Source organism: Leopardus geoffroyi, chromosome D3 (assembly GCF_018350155.1).
Source record: "Leopardus geoffroyi isolate Oge1 chromosome D3, O.geoffroyi_Oge1_pat1.0, whole genome shotgun sequence".
Taxonomy (NCBI): Eukaryota; Metazoa; Chordata; class Mammalia; order Carnivora; family Felidae; genus Leopardus; species Leopardus geoffroyi.
The window spans coordinates 67,027,482-67,040,706 of record NC_059339.1 but is presented as its reverse complement, the minus strand read 5'-3'; the positions used below and the strand labels follow the sequence as shown (position 1 = coordinate 67,040,706).

General features: G+C 44.9%; 1 protein-coding gene across 6 annotated transcripts in view; it reads left to right on the top strand.

The window, feature by feature from the left end:
- HDHD2 (haloacid dehalogenase like hydrolase domain containing 2) overlaps positions 1-10,681 on the top strand; it is a 36,686-nt gene extending 26,005 nt beyond the window's left edge. For 5 of the 6 annotated variants that reach the window (XM_045457673.1, XM_045457674.1, XM_045457678.1 and 2 more), the window contains 3 exons: positions 3,526-3,742; positions 5,987-6,050; positions 9,858-10,681. In XM_045457673.1, coding sequence (XP_045313629.1) covers positions 3,526-3,742; positions 5,987-6,050; positions 9,858-9,961 — 385 coding nt within the window. In that variant the 3' untranslated portion in view covers positions 9,962-10,681. Of the gene's footprint in view, positions 1-1,756; positions 1,927-3,525; positions 3,743-5,986; positions 6,051-9,857 lie in introns of those variants that run through there. The other variant, XM_045457679.1, reaches the window with a different exon arrangement.
- The last annotated feature ends 2,544 nt before the right edge of the window (positions 10,682-13,225 follow it).

Sequence of the window (13,225 nt, the reverse complement as noted above, 5' to 3'; positions counted from 1 at the left end):
GTGGACATTGAAGCTGAGACCTGACGAGTGAGCAGAAGATAGCTTTGTGAAAGTATGGGGAACTGTTTCAGGAGGAGGGAACACTGGGTATATGGGTTGAAACACAACAGAGTGACATTTTCTTTTAAGTGAGAAAAGATGATTGTGTCTGGTACACAACCATGGATAGGGAAGGTGACTTAAGACTGGAGATGTAGACGGGGGGTCAGACAAGGCAGGGACTTAGGCTGTAGTGAGGACTTTGGGTTTTATACTGTTTGAAGTGAGAGTTGTTGAGGGATTCTGCATGTGGAAGGGATATGATCCATCTTTCCTTTTTTTTTTTCTTTAAGTTTATTTATTTTGAGAGAGAGAAAGAGAGGGTGTGAGAGAGCACATGTAGGTGGGGGAGTGGCAGGGGGTGAGGAGAGAGAGAGGGAGAGAATGAATCCCAAGCAGGCTCCACACTGTAGTGCAGAGCCCGGTGCGGGGCTCGAACGCATGAACCTCAAGACCATGACCTGAGCTGAAATCAAGAGTAGGATGCTTAACCGACTGAGCCACTCAGGCACCCCTACAGCCAGAGAGTTTTTTTTTTTTTTAATGTTTATTTATTTCAGAGAGAGAGATGGAGAGACAACATGAGCAGGGGAGGGGCAGAGAGGGAGAAGGAGACACAGAATCTGAAGCGGGCTCCAGGCTCTGAGCTGTCAGGACAGAGCCCGACGCGGGGCTTGAACTCATGAACCGTGAGATCATGACTTGAGCCAAAGTTGGACACTTAACTGACTGAGCCACCCAGGTGTCCCAACAGCCAGAGATTTTTATTTTTTTATATTAAATATAATTTATTGTCAAATTGGTTTCCATATAACACCCAGTGCTCATCCCAACAGGTGCCCTCCTCAATGCCCGTCACCCACTTTCCCCTCTCCCCCACCCCCCATCAACCCTCAGTTTGTTCTCAGTATTTAAGAATCTCTTATGGTTTGCCTCCTTCCCTCTCTGTAACTTTTTTTCCCCCTTTCTCCTCCCCCGTGGATTTCTGTTAAGTTTCTCAGGATCCACATATGAGTGAAAACATATGGTATCTGCCTTTCTCTGCCTGACTCATTTCATTTAGCATAATACCCTCCAGTTCCATCCATGTTGCTACAAATGGCCAGATTTCATTCTTTCTCATTGCCAAGTAGTATTCCATTGTGTATATAAACCACAATTTCTTTATCCATTCATCAGTTGATGGACATTAGGCTCTTTCCATAATTTGGCTATTGTTGAAAGTGCTGCTATAAACATTGGGGTACAAGTGCCCCTGTGCATCACCACTCCTATATCCCTTGGGTAAATTCCGAGCAGTGCTATTGCTGGGTTACAGCGTAGATCTATTTTTAATTTTTTGAGGAACCTCCACACTGTCTTCCAGAGCGGCTACACCAATTTGCATTCCCACCAACAGTGCAAGAGGGTTCCCGTTTCTCCACATCCTCTCCAGCATCTATATCTCCTGAGTTGTTCATTTTAGCCACTCTGACCCAGCCAGAGATTTTTAAATCCGGCCTTCCTTGTGCCTTTTTTCCCTTGTTTCTTGAACCTCAATAATTTTACAGTTAGATATAGGCAGAAAATTCTCAGATTTATTGCTGATGCATTCCTGGTGGTTACAAAAGCAACCAACCATTTGTTCCCCTGTCTAGAAAGTGTACAAGTATTGGGGTGTCTATTTTTGATATTTTTTTAATGTTTAACTACAAATATCTTTTTATCTGTGTCCTAGAAAACATTTACCTTTCAGGCCATCCTGAATATACCTGGGCTCTTCAGAGATTCAGTAAAGCTCATGTTGTGCAGAGAAGGACGCTAAAAGCAGGCACCACTTCCTTGCGAGATGCCTGTCTTCTCCAGCCTGGTGAAGAACCAGTTCCCATTTAGAGAGATGTGGACGAACCCACAGTTTCAGCCCTTCCAGGGAAGGCACTAAAGTACTGCCTGGGAATTAAGTACACACATCAATCAAGCTGATAAGTCTTATCCCCAGTTAATATATAATAAAATATTAACAAAGCTAAATCAAATGAGTTTTTAGTTTAGCTATATCAGTGGAAAGCAATTTTGAGGTCTGTTGCATAAAGAATTCCAGTTCCGTGGTAGAGTAGCAAATAAATGGGATTGGGGGTGGGATGACAAGAGGAGGGGATAGATAAATTACCCGTTATTATCTCACTATCAGCAGTGTTTCTTTAAGGCCAACATAGTGGCTTTATCAGGTTTCCTAACCATTGGATTTCAAGATCAGCTTTAAGAAGTAAATTTGTATTAATACTTAGCGAATACATTTGGAGGATCTATCCTATGCTGTGAACAATTCATAGTAACTAACAGTAAAGCCCCGTAATAGTCCAGTATTGGTTTTACTTAATAAAATATTTAATCATAAATGTCTGAATTCTGCATCTCCCACAGGAAGGCATTTCTGTGCCCACTGACAAGAATAATTTAGCAGTTTCATAGTTGAGCGCTTAATTACTCATAATTGTGAAGGGTAAGACGTGATGAATTCCTCCTCGATGGACATACTAAATATTTTAACTAAGGAGATGGCTTAAAGTAAATTAAGCTAGTGAGATCATTTATTACATTGGTTAAAAGCAGTTGAAGAAATAGATCTTGCCCCGCATCCCATTAGATGAGACTGTGTGCGTGACAGTCTCTGCTGTGTCCCTGACTGCAGGCTGCACTGTCAGGGTTGGTGACGGGTGTCTGGGGAAGGGGGTTGGGAGGGAAGTACGAAGAAGCTGGTGCGGTTTCTTGGATTATGTTTTGCCTGAGTCACTAATGAGGCTCCTTAGCTCTATGTAGAGTTTGGTTCTCAAAAGACTGGGAAAACTCTTTCTGCCCTTTTCGTTGGCCTGAGAGCATTTGTCCTAAATCAGGACAAAGGAAGGGACTCGGCACTTGGTGTGTTTTTCAGGGAAGATGGCCTCATTTGCAAAGTAATGTCCCAAGCAGTCAGAGGTACAACGAAGAGGTAAAGGTACAAGCAGAAAGTCCTTGTAAAGTGCTCTTCTAAATTTCTGAATTAGAAGGAAACTTACATTCTGGAGTAAAGAGGAATCCAGATACTTCCAGAATGTGTCAGCGCGGCAACAGTTGTGTCAGATTGTAAAAGGCTCAAGAGCCTCCCGCTTACCGTTAGGGAAGGTTGAAACAACTTGTCTCATTAAGTTAAGCTTCTTCCCTCGAGTGTCTTATTTAGCTTTACTTCTCTTCATTCTCTCCCTGGTGATTTGGGTAAAGTGTCTGAAACCACTAAAGGTAAAAGGTTGAAGCAATCCCAAATTTAATAATCTATCACCTTTCTTGTGCGTATCTGAGTGTAATTCCCAGCAGTTCTCAGAGAATTCATTAGAAGACAGCAAGTCATTAAAAGTTAATAAGAAACTATTTGTTTCTGTGAGTGTGAATAAAACCACTTTGTGAGTCTGACGTTCTTTTCCAGTCATAAAAGCCTTGCTTTTAGCCAATTTCCATTTTCTGTCTCCCCAGGTTACTCCTGGATGGGGCACCTCTGATTGCAATCCACAAGGCCAGGTATTACAAGAGGAAAGATGGCCTGGCCCTGGGGCCTGGACCGTTCGTGATGGCTTTAGAGTATGCCACAGACACCAAAGCCACAGTAGTGGGAAAACCAGAGAAAACGTTCTTTTTGGAAGCATTGCGGGGCACTGGCTGTGAACCTGAGGAGGCCGTGATGATAGGAGACGTAAGTAGCAAAGGCCCGGAAATGCCCTGAGCTCACCCATCATGCTGGGAAGACCCAACTCCAAAGCACTGCTTTGAAACCCACACAGACTCTGTTACTGCTGATACCAGCTGGTAGTAAGTGGTACCTACCTATAAACAGGCTTGTCCATAGATGCATAGTGATGCTCTTCTAAAGAATTGAAATTTTGATTATTTCTGACATTGTTCACAGTGTGGTGAGATGTGTGCGATCCAAAAGACCATTTAATGCAAGTCAATTAAATGCTTTGTATGTCTTTTTGAAGAAAACCTCTACACAAATTTCAGTTTTTTTGAATATTACTTATGCAGAGAACAACGTATACCTAAAGAATTCTACCATTATTGATTTTTTTTTTTCCTAGTATATGCTTTATGGACGAACTTCCCAATCAGCGTGCCACAAATAGCTACAGATATTGATTACCTCAGCCCTCTGAGTGGTAGAGCTGACCCTGGATGATCGTAGGCTTTAGCCAGTGACCTCCGGCCGGAGAGCACCTTGTCAGTTTTCCCCAGTGTCCTGGGAAAACATTATTTTCTATGTGTGCTATGAGGAGGAAAGAGGCAGAAAGCACATTGGCTTGTGGCAAGTCGGTGGCAAGGATTAGATTTCAATTTTAAATAAACGCTTTAGGGGCTAGAAGGGACCATTGAGGTTGTCTGTTCCAAATCCCCTCATTTGATAGACTGGAACGCTGAAGCCCAGAGGTGAAGCTTCAAGCTAAATTCCCACAGCTAATTAGTGGCCCAGCTGGAGGTAAACTGCAGGCTCTGGACTCCCTCCAAAATAAACCATAGATCCCTTGCTTTCTTGACTTGTGATGGTGCAGGTGTATCGTGGGCCTCATTTCCTCTTCCACTTCCTTATTCACTCACCTGAACCTGAATAGGGTGGTCGTTAAACTCGACGTAGCTTTGAGAAACCATCTTTTCAGCCCCATCTTTCCCCCTTGGCAAAGCAGTAGCCGACTTTCCTAGGCACATGTGTGTCTGAAGACGTGGCAATGTCAGAATTCTTTATCCCAGGAGTTTCCGGTATTGGGACAGGATGGGAGATGGCAAGGGCATGTGATGGCCGTTGTTCAGCAGCGTGCAGGTTGTTACCTGAGAGGCGGTGGGTTTCCCTCCCTTTCCTTGTCCACTTTCCCCACCTCCCTTCATCTTTCTCTTCCTCTCCCCTCTCTCTGCCGCTTCACTATGGCAAGTTTAGATGCAACGGAAGGTTTTAAATTAGACCTTGAGTAGAGATTTTGACATTCTAGAACTCGTTTCCAAGGTCTGTTGTTGAATATTAATGATTTTTGAGAAAAAACTTTTCTTCAGGCATGGTCTTGAATGAATCCTGTCTGTAAAAAGTCCCATAAAGACATGAGATGGCAAAATTGATTTTCTTGATATATCTTCCAGCCCTTGGATTTTTATTTCCTGACGTTTATCCTCAGTCAACCAAGCATATTCCTCTCTACCTTGGGTAAGAATTGCAAAGAAAGCTCCCTTTTCTAACTGATCTGTTAGCCCCAAGGGTGGAGATAACTGAGAATCTCAGTATTCTGGTTTGGCTTGAATCCACCTGTGAGGGAGGGCCAGCTGGAAAGTAAGGATAGTGTGCTACATGGGCAGCAGAAAAGCTGACTTCTGAACCTAGTCCGTTCACTATCTGCAGGTGGATCATTTACCTTCAAAGCTGCTAAATGGATAGAATGCTTTCTCCTATGATCTGTTTTAAGAGGAGACAGATGTCCATGTGGAAAACATGAACTGTGTGGGGTGCCTGTGTGGCTCAGGTGGTTAAACATCTGACTCTCGATTTTAGGTCAGGTCATCATCTCACAGCTCATGGGATCGAGCCCCACATCGGGCTTTGGGCTGACAGCACAGAGCTTGCTTGGGATTCTCTCTCTGCCTCTCTCTCTCGCCCTTTCCCGCTCATGCTTGCTCACTCTCAAAAAAGATAAACTTAAAAAAGAAAAGCAAATATGAACTATAGATGTGCTGTTTGTGTTTGGTCACTAGAATTACTGCTGTATTCTGTTGTACATTTTCCACCTCTGTGAAACTTCCCTTGGTTCCATGTGGATGTCCCCCTTTTCCTCTCTTGTATTTTAAGGAAAAAAATGCTCACGGTTGGCCATCCCAGCCTAATCCATCAGCCAATTGGTAGGATTTTGTTGTCGAGCTCACTGAAGATAGTGAACTAAATGCTTTCTTTATGCTTTTCTAGGATTGCAGGGATGACGTTGGTGGGGCTCAGAATGTCGGCATGCTGGGCATCTTAGTAAAAACTGGTATGTATCCTCTACATAAGCCTTCTCTAAAACAGATGGTAAAATACACTTGCTTAAAGAACAGTCTTTGCAGAAATGACAAAGCCCACGGGGCACTGTAATTGTCTTTCTGTCACAAAGCAAAAATAGAATGGACTCTGGGTCTCAGGGGAAAAAGACAGTGTGGGAAGGCCCATGCTGCACGAAATTAAGACGATCAGAGAGAGTTGAGAGGTCATTTTGCAACTTACCCAGAGGTAACTATCATGCTGGTTGACAGTTTAGCATTTATATGATTTTCTGGATATACAAATCACCACATTGGAACGGACCAGAGACCACTGCTGGTGATGCTCTATGAAAGTATCTTTTTTTAATTTTTTTTTTTATCGGTGTCAGCTAGAAGATGATAAAGTTGGTTTCCTGAGGAACAGGTGAGCCGAGGGATCTGATACTTTGTGTTAATGTTTGCATTTTTAAAAAATTACACAAAAAGTTTTTATCTTTCACTTACCGTCTTAGGAACTATTTTTCCTGGGCCAAAATTAGAAATACTGTTTGTGGTCCCTCAAAGTAAATTTAAGGAAAAGCAGACCTTAACGGGGAGGACTCGGCTGACACAGAATTATGACTACAGTGGTCCCGCTCGGTGTCCTGGGTCCTGGCCTCAGCCTGCCCTGACCAGCCATGCAGGTGCATCTGCCGGGGGTCATATTTAACAAAAGAGCTGCAACTCAGAAATTTTTTAGAAAAAGTACATTTCCTCCTGACTGACATTTATTCAAGGAAATGTGACTACAGAAAAGCTATTTTAAATTTAAAAACAGAAGCAAGAAAACCTAGCTGCAGCACCCATGGAACAAGAAGCATTTGGCAGGGCCCCGCGTGAACAAAGAGCACAGGCTGTGCCAGGGCTCCGGAGGGAGGCATTGGAGCCTGGCAGAGGGTGACACGGTCACTCCAGAATTCACATCTCTCAGTCAAAATGATCAGCACCGTCCCGGGAACATTACTGCCCTTTGATGTAAGCAGAACAGAGGAGGTATCAAGGTCAAGTCCAGAAGAGTCCTCACTCTCGTGATCCCTCCCTACATCTTAATTTCCAAATTCCTGCCATTCGCTGTTTTATTTTCTGGTCACTGAGGAAATCTTCAGGTAACTATTTTTGCTCTTGTGTATTAGTCCCGTGAACATTTTCTTTCTTTAGGTCACGTAATTAAGGATTTACACGAAGTGTCAAAACCGTCCCACACCAGTGTCTCATAGGCCCTGCTCCCCCTTCCCCTGGCTGGCCTCTGCAGCTTGTCCCTTCTTTTCTGTCTGCCAGTTGGTTGTGATCAGCCTATCACAGAGGCACCCAGTTAGTCTTAGAGAAGCCAGCAGCGTAACATAATCAGATTGAAAATGTATAACCAGTAAAGCAGCTATGTCCAGTGCAGGGAAACGGGCCTGTCTGCGCTGTTCATCCCTGGCCAGAAAAAACCCCAGGTGAGCCCACTGTTGTAAAAGCAGACAAAACAGCCAGCTCCCTTGATAAACTACTGGTAAACAACCAGTAGACCTCCCGGTGTTGAAAATTATCATAAAGATTTTAACCTCTTCGATTAGAAGGGCTTCTTGTGGATAGTCTTGAGCAGTTTTGTTTCTCAGTGAGTAGCACACGGTAGACGCTCAGGATACATTTGCCCAGCGGTTTGTTAGTAAAGGTCTGTGGCTGGTCCTGCACAAAATTGATTTGTTTAGCATGTAAAACAATCACCTAGAAAGGACAGGGCCAGTCTTTATCTAACATCATCAAAACGGCTTCCTGTATTCTCCCTCCATCCATCATTTATCCACCCAGGAGAGCACCAAGTGCCACAGTGAATGTGGCAGTCTTGAGTAACATGGCCAGCTTCACGCCCTCGGCCCACATTATTGAGCACGTGCTGTATGCCAGACACAACTTGAGGTGCTGGAACTCTCACACCTGTGTAAGCCACTGTGTCCATTTGTACTTTGTAGACACCCCACTTGCAGGGCCAGACCGCAGAAGCATTTTGCGAGCCCTTATCTCCATGGTTGAGAAACTTGACTTTCACATATTTGCCCTTAGCCTCTGGATCCAGGAAGTAGGTGGTATGAGCAGTAGTTGGTCATTGACTCATGGATGAGACCAAGTAGAAACATGGCAAGAGTTTATACTTCATGGAACTTAAGCTTGAGAAAAAACTAGCAGCAGAATTTTCTGTGTGGCCCATGCTGTGAACAGGTGCCTTGAGGACACTAAGGTGAGTGAGGGAGATCTTCATTACCTCTGTACATTTGATGCTGGCTCTATTCTGTAAGAATTCACAGTAAGACAAGGCAGGAAGCGTCTTTACCGTGCAGAGGTGCGGAACAAGGGATCTTTCGGCTTTGTGTTTGCTGGGCAAAGCCTCTTGAAGAGGTAGTTGTAGAAAATGGCAGGAATTGTAGAAAACGGTGGGTCTGTTGTTAGGGGAGCTGGATTTATGGAAAATTTCCCAGAAGGTGCCGAAGGATGAATGGCAGAGATCACAGAAAAAGGGATGAGAACAAAGAGAAGGGGGACGTGTGGAGGCAACAAGGCAGCCTGTGTGGCTACAGGACACTTGGCCTTGTCTCCAGGGCCTCAGCTGAAGCAGTGTTCTGCATTTCCTTCCTTCCTTCCTTCTCATTTTTAAGGAAAAAAAAAAAATGTGGCATGCTCACCACGTGCTGGTTGCTGTGCTCAGTGCTGGGAATGAACTCACTGGGGAATGTAACACACATGGCCCCTGCTGTCAGAGAACTCCGTCTTAGGAGTGATACAGACATTAAACAGATAAATGTGTAATTCAACTTGTAAATATCGTGGAGGCAAGGAACAGGGTGCCGAGAGAGAACAACAAGGAGGAGGTCTAACTGGGATGGGAATATGGAGTTTGACCTGAAGCATCAGGGAGACAGCCAGGTGAGAAGAGTGCTCCAAGCAGAGGGATGGCAGGTGTGAAGGTCCTCAGAGAGCCAGGTCCAGTCTAGGACTGCAGTCCTGTGAAGGCAGCACATGCTAAGGTCAGAGGGATGCCGGGGCCATATGACAAAGGGCCTGGTGGGCAGCAGTAGGGATTTGGGTTCTTCCTGAAGGGCATTTGGGACCCATTAAGGGTGTTTAAAGAGGGACCGTGCATCATCTGGTTGACATTTGTAAAAGCTCTGTGACCACTGTGTGGAAGGTTCCTCTCCGTGTAAGACTGTTCAATTGTGTGTCCTGCATTCCAGAGCCGGAGGGACGGGGAGACACAGGCAGTGTACCTGTCCCGCGGTGCCCTGCTGGGCAGACCATCCGGCCTGGCCCAGGCCTGTGCATATCTGTCACTTTCCATCCCCACCCCTGGGCATTCATTTGTCAGGCTCACAGGGTCCCTGTGTGGCAGGAGCACAGGCCATTTCCAGTTATCCTCAGGAGCTGACAGGGCCTCTGCTCTGTGGTGTCCTGGCTTCCAGTGAAAAGCCTTGATTCCACCATCATTCCTTTCTTTAGGGCTAGTGGGGAAGAAAATGATTTTACCAGCTGTGGAGATCTGAAGGAAACCTTAGCCGCCAGGTGACCCAGGCCCTTTGAGTGTCCATTGTGAACGACCAGAGTCCTGGGAAAATGTTGGATGTGATATTTCTTTGAATCGCCTCATTGCGTCTGATGTTTCAGTAGGAGATGCTTTGGGAGATGTGGAGCCCGATTCTCTAGTACTTGCCAGGGTGGTCCGTGGCCGCCCAGATGCTCATGGGATGTGATTAACATGGCCTCCTAACAGTAGCCTTTGCTCACTGGCTTTACTTTCATTTCAGGGAAATATCGAGCAGCAGATGAAGAAAAAATTAATCCACCTCCTTACTTAACTTGTGAGAGCTTCCCTCATGCTGTGGACCACATCCTGCAGCATCTACTGTGATCCTTTATGTGAATCAGAAGCAACTCTGGAATGAATCCCTCCCCAACTCCACGCCCGCATAGATAGACATGGACCAACCCTCCTCTATTGTGCATTAATTAGAAAGAAAGGTATTGAATTGCAGCCAGCCCCTGAGCCTTGCTTATCCCTTTTGTTTTATTTTGTAAAAGAAGATGAGACCCAGAGAAAGGGAAAGCTGAGATTTTATGTCATTCCTTTTAAAATATTCATCAGGCTAGGCAGGGCTGGGAGGGGGACTCTCCTGCAGGGAGTCGTGTTCTCTGCTGTCTCCTCACTGGCACATTGGGAGGGGGGAGTGTTCAGATTGTGAATAAAAGTGAATGGCATTTTTTAAATTATAAAATAATGTGTCAAAAAGTGTGTCGGGCTATAGTTTTAACATTGAGCTCAGCTGTGAAATCCATCAGAAGTGCCAAGTGGAGTACAAGTCAGAAGAAGCAAAATAAATTGTCCTTTAGCCCAAGTGATCAAGTGAATTTGCTTTAACGGATGTTGAAAACTCGATTATCTCCTGTATTATTCCCAGCACGGGTGACTTCTTTTTCTCTTCATTAGCCAGAGATGACTAATTTAAATTTAGAACCTGATTTTAATTTAAAATAATATTTCCATTAATAACCTATTCATTGCAGATACCTATTATACTGTGTAACAGTTGTTTTGGAAATTTTATGTAAAATTAAAACTATCAGTATTTTACAGATGTTTTAATTAGACATTGTTATTAACAGGAACAGTGCAGAAACTAAAATCAAGCCTTTAATGTCTTATAGACCATGCATTTTTGAAGTTAGTGTCCACCAGGGTCCTATTAACTGTACATTTGCAAGATTTCATTATTTTTGCCTCTGACACTATGGGAAAAATCTTTTAGAAGCTATTGGGACAGATTCAAGCTTTTATGTACTTGGTTACTACAGCTGTAAAATGAAATCTCGTCTTGTAGCATGGATTATTCTTTTCATGTTAAGCCCACCAAAATGAAGGGGACTAAGTAGGTAATGATTTTCCTAGTGCATTTGCATACTGTGATAATCCTGGGCCTTTGCAATTGTTTTACAGGGCTCTTGGGCATTGAATTATTAGCATGTAATTGTACATCATTGTGGTGTTCACCTTATTGAAGCACACACTGATGTTAATGAGTTTCGGGCTTTGATGCTTGTTTAGAGATCAGCTTGGTCTTGGATGGGAGGGAGCAAAGCTAAATAAATGGCAGCTCCCTCTCCTTTCGGTGGTTTGGCGTTCACTGTGTTCTTGTTTCTGCAGATGCCCCGACCTAGTACTTAAACGTCCTAGAGTGCAAAGCACGTGTGCTGGGCCTGCCGCCCCAGATCGGAGGCGTGAGTGGAATGGCCAGGAGCAGAGGTTCGGGGGCCTAGCCAGCAGTTAACGAGCTGGGTCCGTGGGCAAGTCACCTAGACTTGTCTGTGAAGTGGACACTGTGCCAGCACCCACCACTTAGGCTTGTTGTGGGGGTGAAACGCCTGACCGGTGTATCAAGTAGAATCGGACAGATGCTGAGTGCTGTGTGGTTTCGGCGCTGATGATGACGCAGGTGTAGCAGGACTGTCCACACCGGGTAATCTGGTAAGGGTTGATAGAATTCACCTCTACAGTTGGTTCAATGGGGAAAGTCTTCCTGAGGATTCAAAAAGAGCGAGACATTCTATTCCGTCTAAACCACACGCGCAGAGGCACAGAGAGAGCCGCTCAGCAGTAGGTAGAGTGTGCTGCCCGGTACCTGGGGGATGTGCTGTATTCAACCTCGGCCTGTTACCTGGGTCCCTGGGTGAGTGATTCGTTGACCCAGGCACCATCGAGTGTTTGCTGGTTGCTACGTGCTAAGTGCCGTGCTAGGAAATAATCACGTGTATTAGACAAGGATTTTGCCCTGAGGAAACTTCCTCGTGGAGGATCTAGGGAGAACATACAAGACCTTGTTCGGACTCCAGTGGCCCTCCTCTCTGATGTCCGTCTGACTGCAGGTGGAATGAGGCATTCCCTCCTCCTTGCCCTCATACCACTTGTTAGATTATATGTTGGTCCTCACATGGCCCTTCTGCCCACCAGACAGGACTGGGTCTCATTCTTTATTGTATCTCCTGCAACACAGGCACTCAGATGGTTACGGAACCAGTACAAACCAGCTGTAAATATTATAGGAATTTAATGTTGGAACATATAGCTGTGAGTAGAGAGGAGAAAATAAGTCTCATTTTAGACTCATTGCCTATAGGGGAGGTCCCATCAGACACTTGGAAATAGTGGATCTGATGCTCTGGAGACAGACTAGAGCTAAAGCAAAGAAGTAGACATCACTGATGGGTCAGGGATCAAACAGAATGACAGGAATGGATAAGACCATGTGAGCATAAGGCCCCCAGCCAAGAGAAATGGCTTCCTTCTTCCATTCTAGTTTGGCCCTATAGGCCATTAAAATCTTTGTTTGATGTTTTATTTATTTAACAAACATTATATAGGGTTTGTTGGCTGACCTGTCCATAGGGAGGTTCGTGAGGATAAATAAAAATCTTATTTTAGACCTGGGTTACTGTAAACATTCCCAGCACAGCGGGGTGGTCTGCCTTGGAGGAGATGTAATAACTGAAGTATCTAAAAGACCTCGTTTTCCAGCCGTCCCATTTAAAGAGCTACCCCATGGTATATGACCTCAGAGACAGTGTTTGCCTCAGCTTTACTGTAATCCTCTCCTAGGCCCATTTGGGGACTGGAAAGGGTAGTAGAGAACACCCACTGTCAGGGGAGGATTACTGAGCTTCTGCTGTCAGCCAGGTGCATGCCGGGTGTGGAAGAGGTCAGAGCAGTCTGGTGGTGGAAACGGACAGCTGCCCCCACTACCGCTCTCCGTACCTCCAGAATCAGCTGGTCTCACCGTAGCTCTTCCTGCCCACCATTGTACATCTGTCCGAGCCACCAAACACCTGTAGCCCTGGATGTCAGGAACGCCCTTGGAAGGATAGTGCCATCACCTCACCCTTAACCCCACATTCAAAAATTGTTGTACCGCGTTAGACCCGAAAGTCACCACACCTTACACGGGTTGTGTTCATTTAGTTTGCACTCAGTGGTTGTTCGCGTAGCATGGAACTGAAATCCTTGGGCACTTACGGTAAAGAATGTTTAAAACTGCACTCATCTGTTTCACTGAAATACCCTGCCTTAAACAGCAGAATCCCTTTTTAATATTGGCAGTTGCTTGCATAAACCCATGTTTGCATT